The sequence below is a fragment of the Xenopus tropicalis genome, chromosome 9 (genome assembly GCF_000004195.4).
Source record: "Xenopus tropicalis strain Nigerian chromosome 9, UCB_Xtro_10.0, whole genome shotgun sequence".
Taxonomy (NCBI): Eukaryota; Metazoa; Chordata; class Amphibia; order Anura; family Pipidae; genus Xenopus; species Xenopus tropicalis.
This window is the reverse complement of record NC_030685.2, coordinates 69,238,521-69,257,747: the sequence shown is the minus strand read 5'-3', so window position 1 is coordinate 69,257,747 and position 19,227 is coordinate 69,238,521. Positions and strand designations below refer to the sequence as shown.

Here is a 19,227-nt window from a genome sequence, read left to right as displayed (position 1 = left end):
GGGATCATAGGATTCACGGTGCACACAAACATACCAAGGACATACAGTATATACATGTTAGCTCCCATCAGCCAATGAATGGACTGAGTTCTGCCTGTTGCTTCCACACTACTTCCTGTTACTGTTAGAGCTGCATTATTTCCTGTCAGGTGATCTCAGGGGGAGCACCGAGATCATCACAAAATGGCTGCTCAAGGAAAAAGATGTAAAAGGGCAATATTTACTGATATATGTATTTCACTTTGGCAAGATTCTTTAATAGGTCGCTTAAAATAATATAAACTGTTGGTTAAGTATTCATTCTGGGGGTATAGTTTTCCTTTAACTGGTATTTCCCTCTGAAATGTTCCTCTTGTGTTCCATCATCACAGCACCTTGAATCACTTTCATAGCTGAAGGTTTTGAAGGCAATGGCTCCAGAACCCAAACTGCTACCAACAAAGGCATCAGATCTGTGGGAAAGGGGGCAGTCTTTGTGGCCTTGGGCTGGTACAGAACCTAATTTACCCATAATTTGCAGCATTTCTACCCTATTTTTTTGTTAAGCTTTAGTTCTTCTTTAACCTTTTTTGGGAGTACAGAAACAAACAGGAGTGGACAGGGATGGTGAGGGAACTTCTTCTCGTGAAGGAAGCCAAATTATACGTCTAACTTTTTTGTTTCTATTTTTTTAATCCCTTCACTAGTGAACACCCAGTCATTAGGCTCTTCTTGAACTACTGGTACTTGGAGCTAGGTGAGAGATGGCTGAATTTCTCTATGAGCCTAACTGGGTTTCTGTTCAATCTGTAGAATTATGTATGTCTGTGTAAACAAAAAGAGCATTTACTGTATCTATTTTTGGCAGTTCAGATAGCGTGCATTAACTTGTTTTTACATAAGCCCAACTGAATGAGCTCATGTGAAAAAGGGGTATTTTTTCCCCTCCGTAATGGACCAGGCTTTTGACCTAGTACCACCCATTAAATATGTAAGGCAGTGATCCCCAACAAGTGGCTGGGGGCAACATGTTACTCACCAACCCCTTGGATGTTGCTCTCAGTGCCCCCAAACCAGTTATTTTTTAATTCCTGACTTGGGGGCAAGTTTTGGTTGCATTAAAACCAGTTTTACTACCAAACTGAGCCTCGTTTAGGCTGCCAGTCTATATAGGAGCTACCAAATAGCCAATCACAGCCCTTATTTGGCACCCTCATGAACATTTTCCATGCTTGTGTTGCTCCCCAACTCTTTTTACATTTGAGTGTGGCTTACGGGTAAAAAAGGTTGGGGATCCCTGATGTAAGGCATACCATTATTAGCATCATAAAAACTCACATCTACCAAGTACAACCATCCACCTGAGTTAATGATGTATACTTTTAAGCATGGACATACAATCCTATAAAAATAAAACTATACTCACCTCTGCATTATTACTTTCATTGTCTCGTCTTGACTACAAAAAAAGAAGAAAAACCATATATGAAATCAAGCTGAAGCCCAGTAGCAAGCAATTATAAGCATTATATCAAATATCTGATGTGTTACAATAATAGCCAAGGTGATTATAATAACTCATTCTTCAGTAAGAAGTAAAAATGATGAAAGGGATTAGTATAAAATGACATTATTGTCTACTGATTTGGGAGTAGGATTAAAAATGACCTTTTCTTTGGAATATGAATCTTTAAATTCTGAACTCTTCTCCTCTAACTCATCATCGCTCCATTCCCAGTCTCCGTCTTCATTTTTGTGTAGATGACCACTTGACCCAGGTACTCGGCGGACCTAAGAAAGCAGATGTTAATGCGGTTTTGCTGAAAGCTAAGCCACATTGATTTGTTAAAGGGAAAATATGCCCTGTTATTAGCTGTTTATCATTAATTTATGTTTCTTTCAATAAATAACGTCAAGGTGTAGCTCATTCTGTGCACATATCATCTACACATGATTTATACATTTGTATATACCATATCAGTGGGTAATTCCTCATTGCTTGTCATACATTTCATGTTCAGTAGGTCAGAAAATAAAGGCACCAGTGGTGGTCATTAAAAGCTAGTGTTGTTCTACTAAATTCCATAGGGAGGCAATCAACACGACAAGCTGGCTCGTGGCTATAATTTCAAATAAAGAGAGACAAGTTTGTGGCGGGCAATAATTTCCCAAAATTGAACTCACAAACAGGGCATATTTTCCCTTTAAAGAGGCAATTTTTTTTTTTCTAACACATATGGGTTCCCCTGAAAATGCTGGTGCTGTACAAAATGATAATGTTAGATTAAAAAACATTGTCATGGAGATAAATTAATAGAGCAATAGGGTAATGTAATAAAGGTTACAAAGCTTGCCCAGGTCTAGTGACCCACATCCACCAATCTGGGGTGCTACCTGCTGATTGGCTGCTATGGGTTGCTAGAGCAGTAGCAAACTTTGCACCTTTTATTATATTATGCCCTAAATCTCCTTTGCTGAAGACCGGAGGCTTCAATTTGAAACACAAGTAATCAAACCAATGGACAAAATTAGATAGGATTATACAATATTGGCAACATTTACTCCAGTCTGGTAACCAACAACAACCATTGGCATTTTTAATTTAAACAGAGATTTAAAAGCCAACCAGTTGCTATGGATCCCCATTATTCTTTTCATCTGACACCCAATATTCCTCCTACCATCTGTATATTGATCTAAAAGACCAAGATTTATCAAGCCACTAGGAAAGATCTCTAATCCTATGTTCTCATGATCTTCATCTTATATATTTTTTTTTCTCCAGAAGGATTAGAGATGTATCTTTTATTGGGTAGCTGTAATGCACCCCCTGCTTGATGAATCCGAGCCTAATGGTTACTACATGATCATTCGAAACCCCAAAATCAAAAAACCCCACTAAATCACAAGATGACACTTCTACAGATGTAGTTTACATCAAGCAGCCACAAAATGCGGAACAGGCATGCAACACTACCAGCACAGGAACAGAAAAAACACATCATCCTAAGAATAAAACACACAATGATTACCCAGCAACTAAATCCTAATCCAAAAATCAAGTACCCTTCTGTTGTTATCTTGCTCTGTTTCAGAACCTGGCATCAAGCTTGTTTTCCCAGGACTCTGCTCAGCCTACTTGAGCAAAACAAAAAAGCATCAGGCCTTTCTCCAGCATCTTATGAAGTACAGCAAGTGGTTTGGAGAGCACAACAAATATCATCAGACAAAACCGGTTGTTAAGGTTATGGTTTGAATTTTCCTTTTTTTGTTTTTTCATTTAAATGCCACTAAAGACACTTCATTGCCAAGGATGTGCATTTGTAAGACATTTGTAAGACAGGTGGATTGCAGGAGCCTCAAAGTGACTGATTCCTTGTTTAAAATGAAATTACTATGGAAGTCATTTCTCAGTTGAAGCTCTACTGTAAGTTACCCTCCCATCTAGATTGTAAGCTCTACAGGGCAGGGAACTCCATCCTCTTGTGTCTTTGACTCTTAACTTATTGCAACTGTATCTTGTATTTATTTGTATTTATTGTTATATTGTGTATTTATCTATTATAATCTTAATAACCCCCTGTTTGCATTAATGTATTCTACTGTACAGCGCTGTGTACATAAGTAGCGCTTTATAAATAAAGATATACATACATACTGACCCTAGCATTAGCTTTGCAATAATGTGAATTTGGAGCATATGGGCAGTAGGGCATTGTTACCCTTCAATGCACTGGATGAAACCAAAGATTATTCTGCTTATTCTGATGTAAATATGTATGTTTATAGTCAGATGGTATGGTGCCAAGGCTGGAAAAAGTTTGCTTGTGTATTAAAATAGTTCTTGTTGCCAAAACATACTTTAAAGGGACATAAGTGTTATCCCTTGAAAGTAAAACAGAATTTCTATAGAACATTTTTAATACACCTTTTTACAGTCTTTTTGCTTCTGAAACATTCAGATATAGTAAGGTTTCCATAAAACACCCCATACCTATTACAATTACATCTAGCTGTATTTGCCTCAATATTTCTCATGAATATGAGAGGTAATACATGTCTAATGGTCATAAATAGATGTTTATTAGTAATTTATTACTGGGGCAAGCAAACCAGCACTTTTCAGTCACACCATAAAAACAAACAAACAAACAAACAAACAAAAAAAGATGCTTCCCTTAAGTCAATACTGGTACAAATGAAGTTTACTGTTTACTTAATGACAAGTGCCCACATTGTTCACACCTCAGACTGTAGGAGCAGTGCCAGCACTGTGTCACTGTATGTGTGCCATACTCTGCCTGCCCTATGGTGCCTGTGTATGCCATACTCTGCCTGCCCTATACTGCCTGTGTGTGCTATACTCTGCCTGCCCTATGCTGCCTGTGTGTGCCATACTCAGCCTGCCCTATACTGCCTGTGTGTGCCATACTCTTTCTGCCCTATGCTGCCTGTGTGTGCCATACTCTGCCTGCCCTATGCTGCCTGTGTGTGCTAGACTCTGCCTGCCCTATGCTGCCTGTGTGTGCAATACTCTGCCTGCCCTATGCTGCCTGTGTGTGCAATACTCTGCCTGCCCTATGCTGCCTGTGTGTGCAATACTCTGCCTGCCCTATGCTGCCTGTGTGTGCTATACTCTGCCTGCCCTATGCTGCCTGTGTGTGCCATACTCAGTCTGCCCTATGCTGCCTGTGTGTGCCATACTCAGCCTGCCCTATGCTGCCTGTGTGTGCTATACTCAGCCTGCCCTATGCTGCCTGTGTGTGCCATACTCAGCCTGCCCTATGCTGCCTGTGTGTGCCATGCTCTGCCTGCCCTATGCTGCCTGTGTGTGCCATGCTCTGCCTGCCCTATGCTGCCTGTGTGCCATACTCTGCCTGCCCTATGCTGCATGTGTGTGTCATACCCTCCCTGCCCTATGCTGCCTGTGTGTGCCATACTCTGCCTGCCCTATGCTGCCTGTGTGTGTGCCGTACTCTGGCTGCATTATGCTGCCTGTGGGAGGTGAGCCTGACAGGGGTTTGTCATTATATGTTCCCTAGTGTGTAATTATGTGCTGGGGGTTGCTGTGCTATCCACAAGGAGGAGGAGCTATATGGATTTAAGCGTATGTCTTAATATGACATAATAAACTTCCACATTTGAATGAAGGGTGATATCCCTGCAGTGAGCACCAACCATTTGGGTTTTTGCTACACGACCACCATTAATGTGGGAATGGTCTTAAAAGCGCTTGTGATAACATTCCGGCCAGTAACACAGAAGTTGGACAGCAATGATGTAGGGTAAGAAAGGCGCTAGAGCAGCTGCAGTCACCCATGTCTCTTCTTCTAGGTGTGTGGCAGCCCTCATACAGTAGGGGTCATTTACTCTGGGCACAAGAACTAGAGCACTAAGAGTGCAAATGTATTCCCCTTAGTGGTATATATTGTCTGTTAATATATTATCTGACATATTTGCTAGAATATGCTGGCAGAGAACACCCCCAGTTATGGCCCAGATATGCTTGCACCTCCGCAATAAACTTTTAAGGGTTATACCCTTGTTTGTAGTCCTGAGTGCCATTCGCTTTGTTTGTAACCAGATATGCTTGCCACATGTTTGGTTTTGACCCAAACAGTTCAGTTTTTTTAGGGCTGTTCGGGTATCAGTCTTGTGAAACCCAAACAATAATCTTGTCAATAAATGAAGATCATTTAAAAATTAAGATACCCACTGTGATTTTCCTATCAACATGGCTTAGTTATTATCAAGTCCAGAGAATTTTTTATTGATACAGAAAAAAAAGCAAATCAGTCAAAGTATTTTTCTAAATCAGCATTGTTGTATTTTAGAGCTTTCCTTATAACTGGTTTCTGTATAACAGATCCCATACATTTATTAAATGATCTGATTTACCAGAATAAATATAGAATTAGGATTGCCATCTGTAGAGGTTTTGAACTAGACATCTAGCCAGTTGCTTCTCATTAATATAATAGACCCTGGCATCATAACCCCACCCAACATCATCATCATCATCACCCACTTATGCATTAACCCCCCCCCCCCCCTGTTCAGGTTTCGCCACTGGCAAAGGAGGCAACCAGTGTTCCATAGGTTTAGCCTTTATAAGGCTCACTGGTGCATGGGAAAAGTAGAAAGGACTGGAGCTAAAGTGGCACCATATAGTGTGGCATCACTAAGGTATGTCTTTCCCAGAAAGCTCTATGAGACATAGCAGGAGTCATGTTCACTTAGGATGGAAAGTCAGTGCTGGGGTTGGAATCAGTCATCACCATAAAAAGGGCTGAGAGTGAGCTTGAAAGCTTGGGGAGCTAAAGAGAAAACGCCAAAAAGACTGTGAGTGAAATATTTACATTATTGGTTTGGAGTTTAGCTAATAGCAGAAGAGGCACATTGTAAAAAGCAGGTTTCCCAAATATTCAGACGGCCAGTGTCCCAGTCTGTTCTAGTTTCAGATTAATGAACTTTAAATTAACTTGCTTATGGCACATGCTATTATAAATAGTATCCGGTTTTGCAACATCCTGCTGTGAATAAAACACAGGAATATACCTGCTTAAAGTTACACTAGCGGGGCATTTACTATTGCTCAAATATTTTGGCACTGAAACCCCAATTTTGTTGCGGAAAAAAATATTTTTTTTTCCGCTATTTATCAGGCAATAAATCCAAATTAAAAAATACCCCAGCTAAAACCTGTCAAGATCACGTTGAAGTCAATGGCAGATGTCCCTTTTACAACTGGAAGTTCTTCTTTGTTTCATGGTTTTTGTTTTTTTTAATGCTGGCTTTCGTGCAACAATATGAAAAAGTTGGGGTTTTGGTCCAACAAATTGAAATAGTTGCTGTTTTTCAAGCATTTTCATTTGTGCTTTTTCAATTCAGATTTTTTGATAAATGACTGCTATTCGTGGAAATGAGTTTATTTGTGGTTTCTAAAACTATGATACCACGTAAATCTGAATGTGTGTAAATCCCCTCCTAGGTGTCGCAGTCACTTTTCTTGAAAAGAAGTATTGGCACCTCTGCCATTTGTGTGAATCCCCCACAATACCATAGATACAAATATTTCTATCATTGAACAGAAAATATTTGTTTCACATTTAAACTGGGAAATCTCTGAATTAGTTTTATCTGCAATCTGCTGGGTGGCACCAAGCCTGCAGAAATGGAACATGGTTGCACAACAGCGGAGTAAGGAGGGGGCTTCGCAGAAATAAGTAGCAGAGCGGGAGAGATGAGAAAGGTAAACATACGCAAAGCAAGGCAACACTGCAATATCGTTTTATGCAATCTGGCAACGTTATGAAACATAAAGGCAGAACAGGATTGTAAAACATACGGAATAATGATTCTCTTTAAGACTTTTGATTAGTAAGACCACTGATGAGGGCAGAATGTATCACAGATACTGGAGCGTGCAATGTGCAATTAGATAAGCCATATAGGCTCAGAGGAAGGATTTGTCTGTCTAAACGAGGGAGGGCTAGCTACCATACTTGCTGCTCTTGCATAACAAAGCTGTAATGGGGAAATATGAAGCACTAATTTCACTTTAGATGAGTGCAGTGCTTAATGACTTTCCACAGAACATTCCCCAGCCAGTTTTAATTAAACTTTCTAGTAGTATAGCTTGCCTTTGAGTACAATTGGAATTTAAACAATCAATGGCACCGTAAAGTGCAACGCAAGCATTTATGTACTTTTTCAAAAGTATAAAGTGTACAGCGCATATGGTTATCTTAAATATAACCTAATAACATTGTAGTGTTTGCACAGCAGCCTAAAATTATATCACAGCATGAATTAAAAAAGATAATATACATATCTAGTATATAATTAGTACAAAAATTAGTTATTATGTGAAGAATGGACAAGGGATGGCTTAGGCACCCAAATAATCAGGTTAGATTTAAAGAAAATATAATGGGTTTGAGACTTTGGAGAAGATATATTATAGGGGTTGTTCAATTTTAGTATGATGTAAAGAGGGATACCCTGGGACTATTTGCAATTGGTCTTCATGTTTTATTGTTAATGGATTTTAAATTATTTAGATCTTGATGTAGCAGTTTGAAATCTCAGCAGCTATCTGATTGAAAGAGTCCTAATGATCCTAGCAACCAGACATTAATTTGAATGAAAAGCTGGAATATAAATGGAAAAGGGTTTAATTAGAAAGATAACTTATAAAAAGTAACAGGAAGGATAAAATTGTAGCCTCACAGAGCAATCGTTTTTTTGGTTGCTGGGGTCAATGACCCCCATCTTAAAGAAAGAGGCAGAAAAAGACCAACATGTTTAACCTGAGGAAGGACCAGGTTGGTCCAGAACATGTTGTGCCGTGCTGTACACCAATAAACCAAATTATTTGACTGAAAGGCTTTCCAGTATACTATTTATACTAAAGTGCTCTTACACTGGAAGTAGCAAAACCCTACTATTGTTTGAGGAGCCACCTGAACCACAACTCACAGAGACTACTTAATTGTGGGTAAGAGTTCTAGACTTTTTTTTACATTTTTTAACTATGCATTTCCATGTCCAGCCTCCTCGCTGATTACAGTATAATACCAGCAAGCCAAAAATTGCATATAAGCTTCGCACAGCCAAAACATGGCTGCCATGGTGTTAGAAGCTGGGATCCTTGTTGAATAATTTCTTTGTGTTTGCAAAGCTACTGAATACAACAAAACATATTTATACAAGGTTTCACCATATGTAATCTCTAGTGTAGGCAAAAATACGTTGTAAAGAAGAAAATGATGGCCTCTTAAATCCCCATCCTTCCATCCATTCTTTAGCCTCAGCCATAGTAAATATTACAATAAATGATTGCTGTCAAACAAATACAGTTTTTCCATGTCAGTTGCCCACACTAGAAAAAGTGAATTAGTCAAATGATGTATAGCTTAATAAGGTCAGCTTCTCGCAGTGCCTCCTACGTAAAGGAGGACTTATAAAGCACCAGAGACGTTAATAATTGTGGTGTTGGAAGGGACCGCTTATCTCTAATGCTCCTACGCTCAAGCAAGAATATTTCCTTGTTGCGTTGGCTTCATTTCCATTTCCAAAGGAAAAGCATAATCACATCGCATTGGCACAGTCTAGATTTAAAGTGTAATATAAATGCAAAAATATCTGTTATCTGAAAACAGGCTGGGGGATAGAAGACTGAAAACTAAGGACTGAAATGTCTGGCTGGATTCAAATGCGATAAGGTCCTTAAGTGCTTCTTGGTAAACAGTCAGTCAGCTGTCATAAAGGACTTGTCACAAATATCTATGTGGCAGAAAAATAATTAGGGAAATAGGACAAAAATATTAAAGGGACAGTATCACTTCTTTATTAAAGTACATATTCTACATATTCCTGGAAATCCAGCCCAATGGTCAGTTAGAAGTGATGTTTATGCTTATTTGATGCCCCTGATATTTTTGGGACTAAAGTTTGATGACGGATAACAGCAGTGGCTTCATAGAACAAGAACCCTAGTTATGAGGTTAGGGATTTCCAGGTAAAGGTTAGTTCACAAACTGGGGTTTAAAGCCAAAGACCAGTGTTTACTGACAGCGAGGCCCTAGCGTACTTATTATCAGAGCAGGACAATTGTTTACTGTGTGACAGAAAGGTTGTATTGGACACAAGGGCACTAAATCACTAGGAGGTGGGTGCCACACTAGGGACCCTTCTATGGATAATGGCACACATAGAGATTAGTCACCCATGGTAAGTCTGCTCTACCGCAGGCAACTAATCTCCAGGCTTTTCAAATTAGAGCAAAGTCTTCCAACAAAGCAACTTCAGGCTACTCGGGAAAACCAAGGTGATGCGTATGTTTTCTTGCGTATGATTTACTTGGAAAAAGATTTTCAGGAGATTAGCTACCCATGGTAGAAGCAAGTGATCTCTATGGGGGAGATTTACTAATCCACAAATCCGAATCCCGAATGGGGAAAAAACGGATTGGAAACGAACATTTTGCGACTTTTTCGTATTTTTGCGATTTTTTCCGTCGCCGTTATGACTTTTTCGCGAATTGTCGCAACTTTTTCGTATTGAGCGCTCGTAAACGGCGGGCAAACCTTTCCGACTTGATTTTGGAAGCCTCCCATAGGACTCAATGGCACTCTGCAGCTCAAACCTGGCCCAAGGAAAGTCTCCCATAGGGCTCAATGGCACTCTGCAGCTCCAACCCGGCCCAAGGAAAGTCTCCCATAGGGCTCAATGGCACTCTGCAGCTCCAACCTGGCCCAAGGAAAGTCTCCCATAGGACTCAATGGCACTCTGCAGCTCCAACCTGGCCCAAGGAAAGTCTCCCATAGGGCTCAATGGCACTCTGCAGCTCCAACCTGGCCCAAGGAAAGTCTCCCATAGGGCTCAATGGCACTCTGCAGCTCCAACCCGGCCCAAGGAAAGCCTCCCATAGGGCTCAATGGCACCCTGCAGCTCCAACCCGGCCCAAGGAAAGTCTCCCATAGGGCTCAATGGCACTCTGCAGCTCCAACCTGGCCCAAGGAAAGTCACGATACTGAAGCTTGAATGAATCCGAAACTTTCGAACTCGGTGCAACAGTACGATTATTTCACGATGGCAACGAAAAAGTTGTGACAATTCGCGAAAAAGCTGTGACGGCGACGAAAAAAAAAAATCGCAAAATTACCGATCATAACAAAAAAAATGCATTTGGACGTTCATGGATTAGTAAATGTCCCCCTATGTCTGCCATAGCCCTAAAGCAGCACTGCTGCCTCTCTCAGGTGTCCCTCTGCGAAGAAATAGACAATTTAGTAAAATACAGTACAAATACAGTAAAAATAGCAATTTTACTGTATTGTGCATGCACAAGTCTAAGGTGCAGATTTATTAACAATCAAGTTCAAATCAACCTTTTTTTAAAGTGTTTTTGCCCCAAAAATAGGGAATCCAAACTTGAGTTGCCAAACAGCCCAAATAGAAAAAATCTTAAAAGAAAGAAAGTTAATGTAGAGTTAATGTAGAAGTCAATGGGAGTTGCACTGGCAAAATCCAAGCTATTGTTTCAATTTAAGTTTTTGAGCCATCAAAAATGATGGAATATGTGATTTTGCTATGTTCAAGCTGTTTTTGCACAATTGAGTTTTTGAGTTTTGAGATTTTTGATAAATAAGCGCGTTTGAGTTTTGTGAGTTTTTTCGTTTTTTCAATGAAGAAAAAAAACGCTAAAATTCAGAATTCGATTTTTCACAAATTGGCCTCCTCCTGTCAGAAGTATGAGTATCAGAAGCAGGTCTGCTCTAATAGGTCTCCTTGCTTGGAAAGAAGAGATTTGATTCTGTATCGTTCATTTACTAAAATATTTTCAACTTTGATTAAAAATTTGTATTTGTAATCAAATTTGAAAAAATGTAAATACTTTTGAACTCCTTAACCAAAGAAAATGTCATTTGTTTTCCTCCTCTTAAATATAAGGAAATCATGTCAAGTAAAGACAAAGGAACTTATGTTGAGGCTGATATAGGTGGACAATGCACAACATGCTGTGTTAGAAGACACGCAGTAAGACAGCAAGAAAAGGGCTACAGGAAAAAAAAGCCAAAATAAAATTGTATGTTTATGAAAACTGAAAGAAAAACATAAAAATAATGTGGATAATGTTCTCTGTTACCTTGGTATTTTATGCCGACACAGATTCCTTACATTTAAGCAACGTTTATCACGAGTCATTTTAAAAGGCACAGAGAAGAAATAAGGACAAGTAAATAGATCTAAGGGAAAGGCAAACACAGCTGCAGATTTTGCCTTGTCCCTTGAGCAACATCTTTGCAACAAATCACTATTTTTTTGCTTTGAAAAATGTCTAGCTCAAAAAGATCAAAAGCCACATTGCCTGTGCCAAAATGTACCTGGCATCAAAAAAAAAAAAGATACATGAACCTTGTATATCATCCAAAATGGAAAAATAGCATATCATTAAAAAAAACAGGGAAACATCCCTGACATATACCACGGGGAAACATTCTCAGAAAAAAATGTAATTGATGCATTAGAGGATTGTGCCCATTTTTGGAGAAGCTGATCCTCTTGTTGCTCCTAATCAGCCAGCTGCTAAGAGCCATTGGCTGCCAATATTATCGCAGCTGTTAAAAGATAGTAAGAGCTAAGCTGAGACATTATCATCTCCTGCAATGAGATGGGATATCTTGTTTTGGGGTAACAAGAAGGTGCATTGTTGAAAATGGAGACCATTGAGGTACCAATACATCTAGAAAAGGTTTTCTGAAACATCTCTGATTTGTATGTGGCTAGAAGCTACCAATACAAAAATAAAATGCTAAGAATAAGCAGAAAACTCTTTTTATGATCCAGTGTACATGCTTCTGGTCAGTCGGTATTGCAGAGCCTGGGACTAGAACATGGCAGCTGCATACCCTGTAGTGTCAGGGGTTCTCCATTTAGGAGTGCTCCACTTCTGAATCAAGATGGCAGCACCCATGGTTGCAACATCACATCAGCACGTTGAATAGCATGGCTTTGTGTCAAAATGTGGTGCAAATTCTAAATAAATAGACGCCAGAGACCCAGGTTCAATGCTGGAACATAGGTCTTACTCTGTGAGTTCCTGGGTGCATCTAAATTGCTATTTTGACTTGATCTCCTCGTTCCTGATTTCCTGCTTCAATTCTGACCATGTTCATTGCTGCCGGCCCAGATCTTTTGCCTGAATACGAAGTTGAGCTGTCTTAACCCTTTGGATACCGAGAAATCAGTTTCCTCCTAGGTTCAGACCTCAACCCAGGTAAGGCCACAAATGATTTGACTTTTGGAATACTGCGCAGAAAGGCAAAAGGCTAAACTGAAGATATTTATACAATTTAGCAATGCTTATAACCGGCAAAACTGGACTGGAGAGTAGGGATGAGTGCACTTTTCCACGCATAAGTTTTATTGTGAAGTTCACGGTTTTGCCTGGGGCAAAAATATGCATAAGATTTTCACCAGGATTTTTGTTTCACTGGGAAAAAACAAGTTTTTCTGTAAAGGAAAAAAGCTGATAAACTGCCAATGCCATTATTTAAATTTCCCCATGCGTCTTCTCAAGAAAATTTGATTAAATGAAGTCTATGGGCGATGGCTTTTTGTAATTCTAAGCTTTCTGGATAAAGGGTTTCCGGATAACAGATCCTATACCTGTAATTCTAATTATACACACAGTAAGAGGCATATTTATTAAAATCGGAATTCAAGTTTTTGTCGTGACTCGATAAATAATGGTATATAAATATCAAATCTCAATATTTCACTGAACTGAGTATTCTGAACTCAAATTTTAAGATTTAACAATCAAAAAGAAAGATCTTGAACACTAAAACCAAAAAATCGCCAAAGAAAACCTAGCAAGCTGCGATAAAAGTCATTGGGGTTTGTTTATAAACTACTTTCGCAAATTTGTGAATTTATATTTGCAAAATTACTGTCAACACTATATTCGCACACAACCCATTTCAGTTGTGAGCCATTCGCAAATATCTTTGTTGATTCTCATGATTCTTGAATGAAATTAGTGTGACACAAAAGAAATCACTAAACGCCAATTACAACTGAAGACATCATCAGGTATGGGACCTGTTATACAGAATGCTGGGGGTTTTCCGGGTAAGGAGTCTTTCAGTAATTTGGATCTTCATACCTTAAGTCTACCAAACAAACTATTAAAAACATTAAATAAACCCAATAGGATTGTTTTGTCTCCAATAAGGATTAATTATATTTTAGTTGGGATTAAGTACAGTTATGGGATCTGTTATCCAGAATGCTCAGGACCTGGGGTTTTTCGCATAAGGGATCTTTCCGTAATTTGGATCTCCATAAAATAAGTCTGTTAAATCATTTAAGAATCAAATAAACCCAATAGGATTGTTTTGCCCAATAGGGATTAATTATATCTTATTTGGGATCAAGTACAGGTACTGTTTTATTATTACAGAGAAAAGGGAATCATTTAACCATTAAATAAACCCAATAGGGCTGTTCTGCCCCAATAAGGGGTAATTATATCTTAGTTGGGATCAAGTACAGGTACTGTTTTATTATTACAGAGAAAAGGGAATCATTTAACCATTAAATAAACCCAATAGGGCTGTTCTGCCCCCAATAAGGGGTAATTATATCTTAGTTGGGATCAAGTACAGGTACTGTTTTATTATTACAGAGAAAAAAGAAATAATTTTTTAAAATTAGAATTATTTGCTTATAATGGAGTCTATGGGAGATGGCCTTCCTATAATCGGAACTTTCTGGATAACAGATTTCCAAATAAGGGATCCCATACTGTACAAGGTACTGTGTTATAATTGAGTCTATGGGAGATCCCATACCCGTACAGGTTATTCATGGCTTTTTGTATATTTTTTTTTTTTGTATTCAAGAAAGTCTATATTGATGAGAATGAGCAAAGAAAAAGCTACACGATCTATATATATTATTTTACAGTTTATTTTGAGAACTAACGTAGGAAACCCAGGGGTACCAGGTCAAAATAAACTGTTGTTTCTCTCTTAGCGAGGAGTTAATCTCCTCCAAAGTATAAATGTTGTTTATATTGGAGATCCATTCATTGATTGTTGGAGAATTAGTATCTTTCCAATGCCTTTGAAGATTTTTGCTGCCAATATGATATGCAGCAGGAGACTGTGTTTAAAGATATGTTCTGGTAAGCTTTTTGTATATTATACAGTGGATATCAAAAGTCTACACACCCCTGGTAAAATGTCAGGTTCCTGTGCTGTATAAAAATGAGACAAAGATAAATCATTTTAGAACTTTTTCCACCTTTAATGTGACCTATAAACTGTACCACTCAATTGAAAAACAAACTGAAATCTTTTAGGTGGAGGGAAGAAAACCAAAAAAACTAAAATAATGTGGTTGCATAAGTGTGCACACCCTTTTCTAACTGGGGATGTAGCTGCGTTCAGAATTAAGCAATCACATTCAAAATAATGTTAAATAGGAGTCAGCATACACCTTTCATCATTTAAAGTGCCTCCGATTAACCACAAATTTCCTGAAATTTTTTTAGTTGCATCCCACAGCAAAAGCCATGGTCCACAGAGAGCTTCCAAAGCATCAGAGGGATCTCATTGTTAAAAGATAGGGTACAGGAGAAGGGTACAAAAGAATTTCCAAGGCAATATACCATGGAACACAGTGAAGACCATTAAGTGGAGAAAATATGGCACAACAGTGACATTACCAAGAACTGGACGTCCCTCCAAAATTGATGAAAAGACGAGAAGAAAACTGGTCAGGGAGGCTACCAAGGGGCCGTACAATCTTCCGTATTCTTCATATGTCTGGGCTATGGGGTAGAGTGGCAAGACGAAAGCCTTTTCTTACGAAGAAAAACATCCAAGCCAGGCTACATTTTGCAAAAACACATCTGAAGTCTCCCAAAAGCATGTGGGAAAGGTGTTATGGTCTGCTGAAACCAAGGTTGAACTTTTTGGCCATAATTCCAAAAAATATGTTTGGCGCAAAAACAATACTGCACATCAGCAAAAGAACACCATACCCACAGTGAAGCATGGTGGTGGCAGCATCATGCTTTGGGGCTGTTTTTCTTCAGATGGAACTGGGGCCTTAGTTAAGATAGAGGTAATTTTGAACAGTTCCAAATACCAGTCAATATTGGCACAAAACTTTCAGGCTTCTGCTAGAAAGCTGAACATGAGGAGGAACTTCATCTTTCAGCATGACAACGACCCAAAGCATACATCCGAATCAACAAAGGAATGGCTTCACCGGAAGAAGATTAAAGTTTTGGAATGGCGCAGCCAGAGCCCAGACCTGAATCCGATTGAAAATCTGTGGAGTGATCTGAAGAGGGCAGTGCACAGGAGATGCCCTCACAATCTGACAGATTTGGAGTGTTTCTGCAAAGAAGAGTGGGCAAATCTTGCAAAGTCAAAATGTGCCATGCTGATAAAATCAAAAGGTATTGATAAAATCAAAAGGTACTGATAAAATCAAAAGGTACTGATAAAATCAAAAGGTACTGATAAAATCAAAAGGTACTGATAAAATCAAAAGGTGCTTCAACAAAGTATTAGTTTAAGGGTGTGCACACTTATGTAACCACATTATTTTAGTTTTTTTGGTTTTCTTCCCTCCGCCTTAAAGATTTCAGTTTGTTTTTCAATTGAGTGGTACAGTTTATAGGTCACATTAAAGGTGGAAAAAGTTCTGAAATGATTTATCTTTGTCTCATTTTTGAACAGCACAGGAACCTGACATTTTACCAGGGGTGTGTAGACTTTTTATATCCACTGTATATGTTTAAGACCTCACAGGGAACAAACCTTGTGGGCCATCAAGAGGCATCGAGAGATCTAAGGCAGCGATTCCAGGTTTAATAAAAAAAGGAATTTTAACATTCAAAAAGGGTTCGACAGAAAGTCTGAAATTCGTAATTCAGACAAGCGTCTTCTAGTGTAGAACTCAAGTACATTTATAATTCTGCTCAAAGCTCAAGGCAACTAATTAAACCCCAAATAGTCAGTACAAGCTTTTCTTCTAACCTATTACAAAACTGCGTCTCTGAACAAGATAGCAGAGCTTGCACCGGCACAAAGAAATCATTATCAGAAGGTTATTCCTCTAGTAGTCAAAATACTTGTTTATTAAAAGGAGAACTTCTGACCCACGATAGCCTTGTTCTTGCCAGCGGTTCCTCCAGACCGGCTTATTATAAAGTCTCAAACCTACATTATCTTCACAACAAAAGGTTTTTATTGCCTTTAGAATGTGCACTGGCTGCTGAGACGTACGTAGGCAGAAACCTTCGCAGCAGTTTATAAAAAGGACAAATAGTAACGATAGGAAGTGTGGCATATGAGCCAGCACAGGGCTTGACTTTTCTTCCACATATAATTATATATTTTTGAACAATTAGTTTCTGGCATTAGTTGTGTTCTGACTTGTTTTTTACCAACACATATCCACTTGAAAGAAATAACAACATTTTTTGCCCAATTTATTATATATCTATGCATCACAGTATTAATAGTTTTATTCTTGGGAATTATTTGTATTGCCATGTTCCAATTTTTATAGTAATGTGTCACTGTTACCTTTAAAAATTCCTAGAATTGCAAAGACCCAAGATCAGGTCACTGCAGTGCCCTCAATACAGACTCAGTGCAGTAATGTTTAGGCAGTGGTTTAAGTTATATAATATGGTTATAAAATACACAAAAGCAATACATGTAATGTATGTCCTTATAATACACAAAAGCCATGAATATCCTGTAAATTATATCCTTATTAACGTGGCTTAGTGATGTCATCAGTTATAATCGGTGCTTAGTGATGTCGTTTCTATCAAGTGACTCAATAAAACATGTATTTTAACAGATATTGTGCCCCCTGCTGGAAACTATGAGGTCATTAGAAGTCACCTCGGAGTTCCATAAACTGTATAAAAGCACAAGGCCGAAGGTGACTTACATTATCCTTATATTTTAAAATAGGGGTTACATTATTCACTATATAAGACTCGGTCAAAGACCAAGTTCTTTTATACAGCTCATGGAATTCCTTGGTGACGTCTAACATTCTACATTTATTTTTTAGAATGAACCAGTTACTGTCATGTGACAGAAATGACATTACTGAACACCAAGTATAACTGACGACATTACTAAGCACTGTTTATAAGGGTATCACCTAAATGTCCTTCAGCCTTGGGTCTTTTATGGTCATCAAACTCCTTGGTGACATAATATCCTTATATTTTACCATTGTTGGTACATTAATCCTTATATAAACAAATCGAAAGTGTATTTTTTTGTTTTTCTTATATTATCTTTTTATACAACAATATGTCTTTGCAGCACAATATTAAATCATTTTCTTTTAGGCTAGGGTGAGTTGGGTGATTTACTTCTATACAAGCCTGTGCAAGCACATAAGTCCCTAACAGGTGAATCTTTGTGTTGTGGAGAGGTTTGATCTGCCCTATGAGGGCAAATTCTCAAGCCAAGCTAAAGTAGCTTATATATTATTGTATATTATTATTTCAGTATCAAGTGTTGAAAAGTAAATAAACCATCAATGGTAGATAAGCCAACTCAAGAGAGTGCTCCAATGTCAGTCCTACTTACCAACTCTACATCAGTCATCTCACTTTTATATAACATAAGGAGATTACAGTGCATTGAAGGATTCCATATACCATGCTGTAATCAATCAACAGGAAGGCCAAAATGCTATTCGGTTATTTAATTCTAGGAATATTGTGTTTAATGTCCCCAGAAATCTTTGCTTGAACAGGGATACAAACAATGTAGACTCTCCCTGGAAGAACCTATTGCATTAAGTGTGCCAGTGGCCCTGGATTCCTAGGGAACAATGTTACAAGAGTGTATCCTTGACTTTGCTGGACTACATCCTACACCAATATTAAGCTGTAGCCAAACTTCAGAAGGACAGATATTGTGCAGAGCTGGGGGAAAAAAAGGTTTTCGAAGGCGATTGCACAGTACAAAGAAGGACACTTTCAAATTAATTAGGCCACTTTCACTGAAGGAAATATTGTTCACCTCTACTGTTGCTGGTCTACAGCTTCTTTCATAATTCTACCCTGGATAATATGATAATATGTAGTCAGAGAGAACTTATGTAGAGCCACGGTGCTATCCGCTTTACTGTTTTGTTGACTTATGACTTTATAGAGAGCAGGTACAAGACATTCTATGCATGTGTGGTCTTAAAAGCCAGGAAGCCTTCAATACAAATTGGTTTAAAGGGGAAAAGCAAAAGGTGGCGTTTCGGCTCAATGGCACGCATAATTCCGAATGATGCCTTTGCGTAGAAATTAACAAGTGGAAAGCTGTTTTTTTTTTTTGCTTTCAACCGAATAGCATGATTATGAAAAATGGACTATTTCCAATAAGGGGAAAATAATGCTGCAAATCAAAGCGAGCGTTGGTGGGAGGGGGAGTACCAGAGTTTGGCATTTCTTCCAGAAAACGACCAGAAATTTTTACGAAAACTGTTTTTTTGGCTTTCAAATAACAGAAGCGAGCCCAACGCCCCTGAATAAAAAATAAACATGTATAATTTATTTCTGCATTTGCAAACTGCATAATAACTTAAACTAGAACAAGGCAACTTTAAAGGGTTATTATACCTCAGAATCGTTTTCTCTTTCTTGTGTAGAATGGACATGTTGACTTTTTAATGTCTTTGTTTTAATAGTAT

General features: G+C 38.5%; 1 protein-coding gene across 1 annotated transcript in view; it reads right to left on the bottom strand.

The window, feature by feature from the left end:
* The window catches only part of stk39 (serine/threonine kinase 39), a 176,372-nt gene that overhangs the window by 97,690 nt on the left and 59,455 nt on the right, over positions 1 to 19,227 (bottom strand). Inside the window, exons 11-12 of the mRNA XM_018097600.2 lie at positions 1,648 to 1,770; positions 1,406 to 1,438 (exon numbers count right to left, since the gene is read on the bottom strand). Of these exons, the coding sequence (XP_017953089.2) occupies positions 1,406 to 1,438; positions 1,648 to 1,770 (156 nt within the window). The remainder of the gene's footprint in view (positions 1 to 1,405; positions 1,439 to 1,647; positions 1,771 to 19,227) is intronic.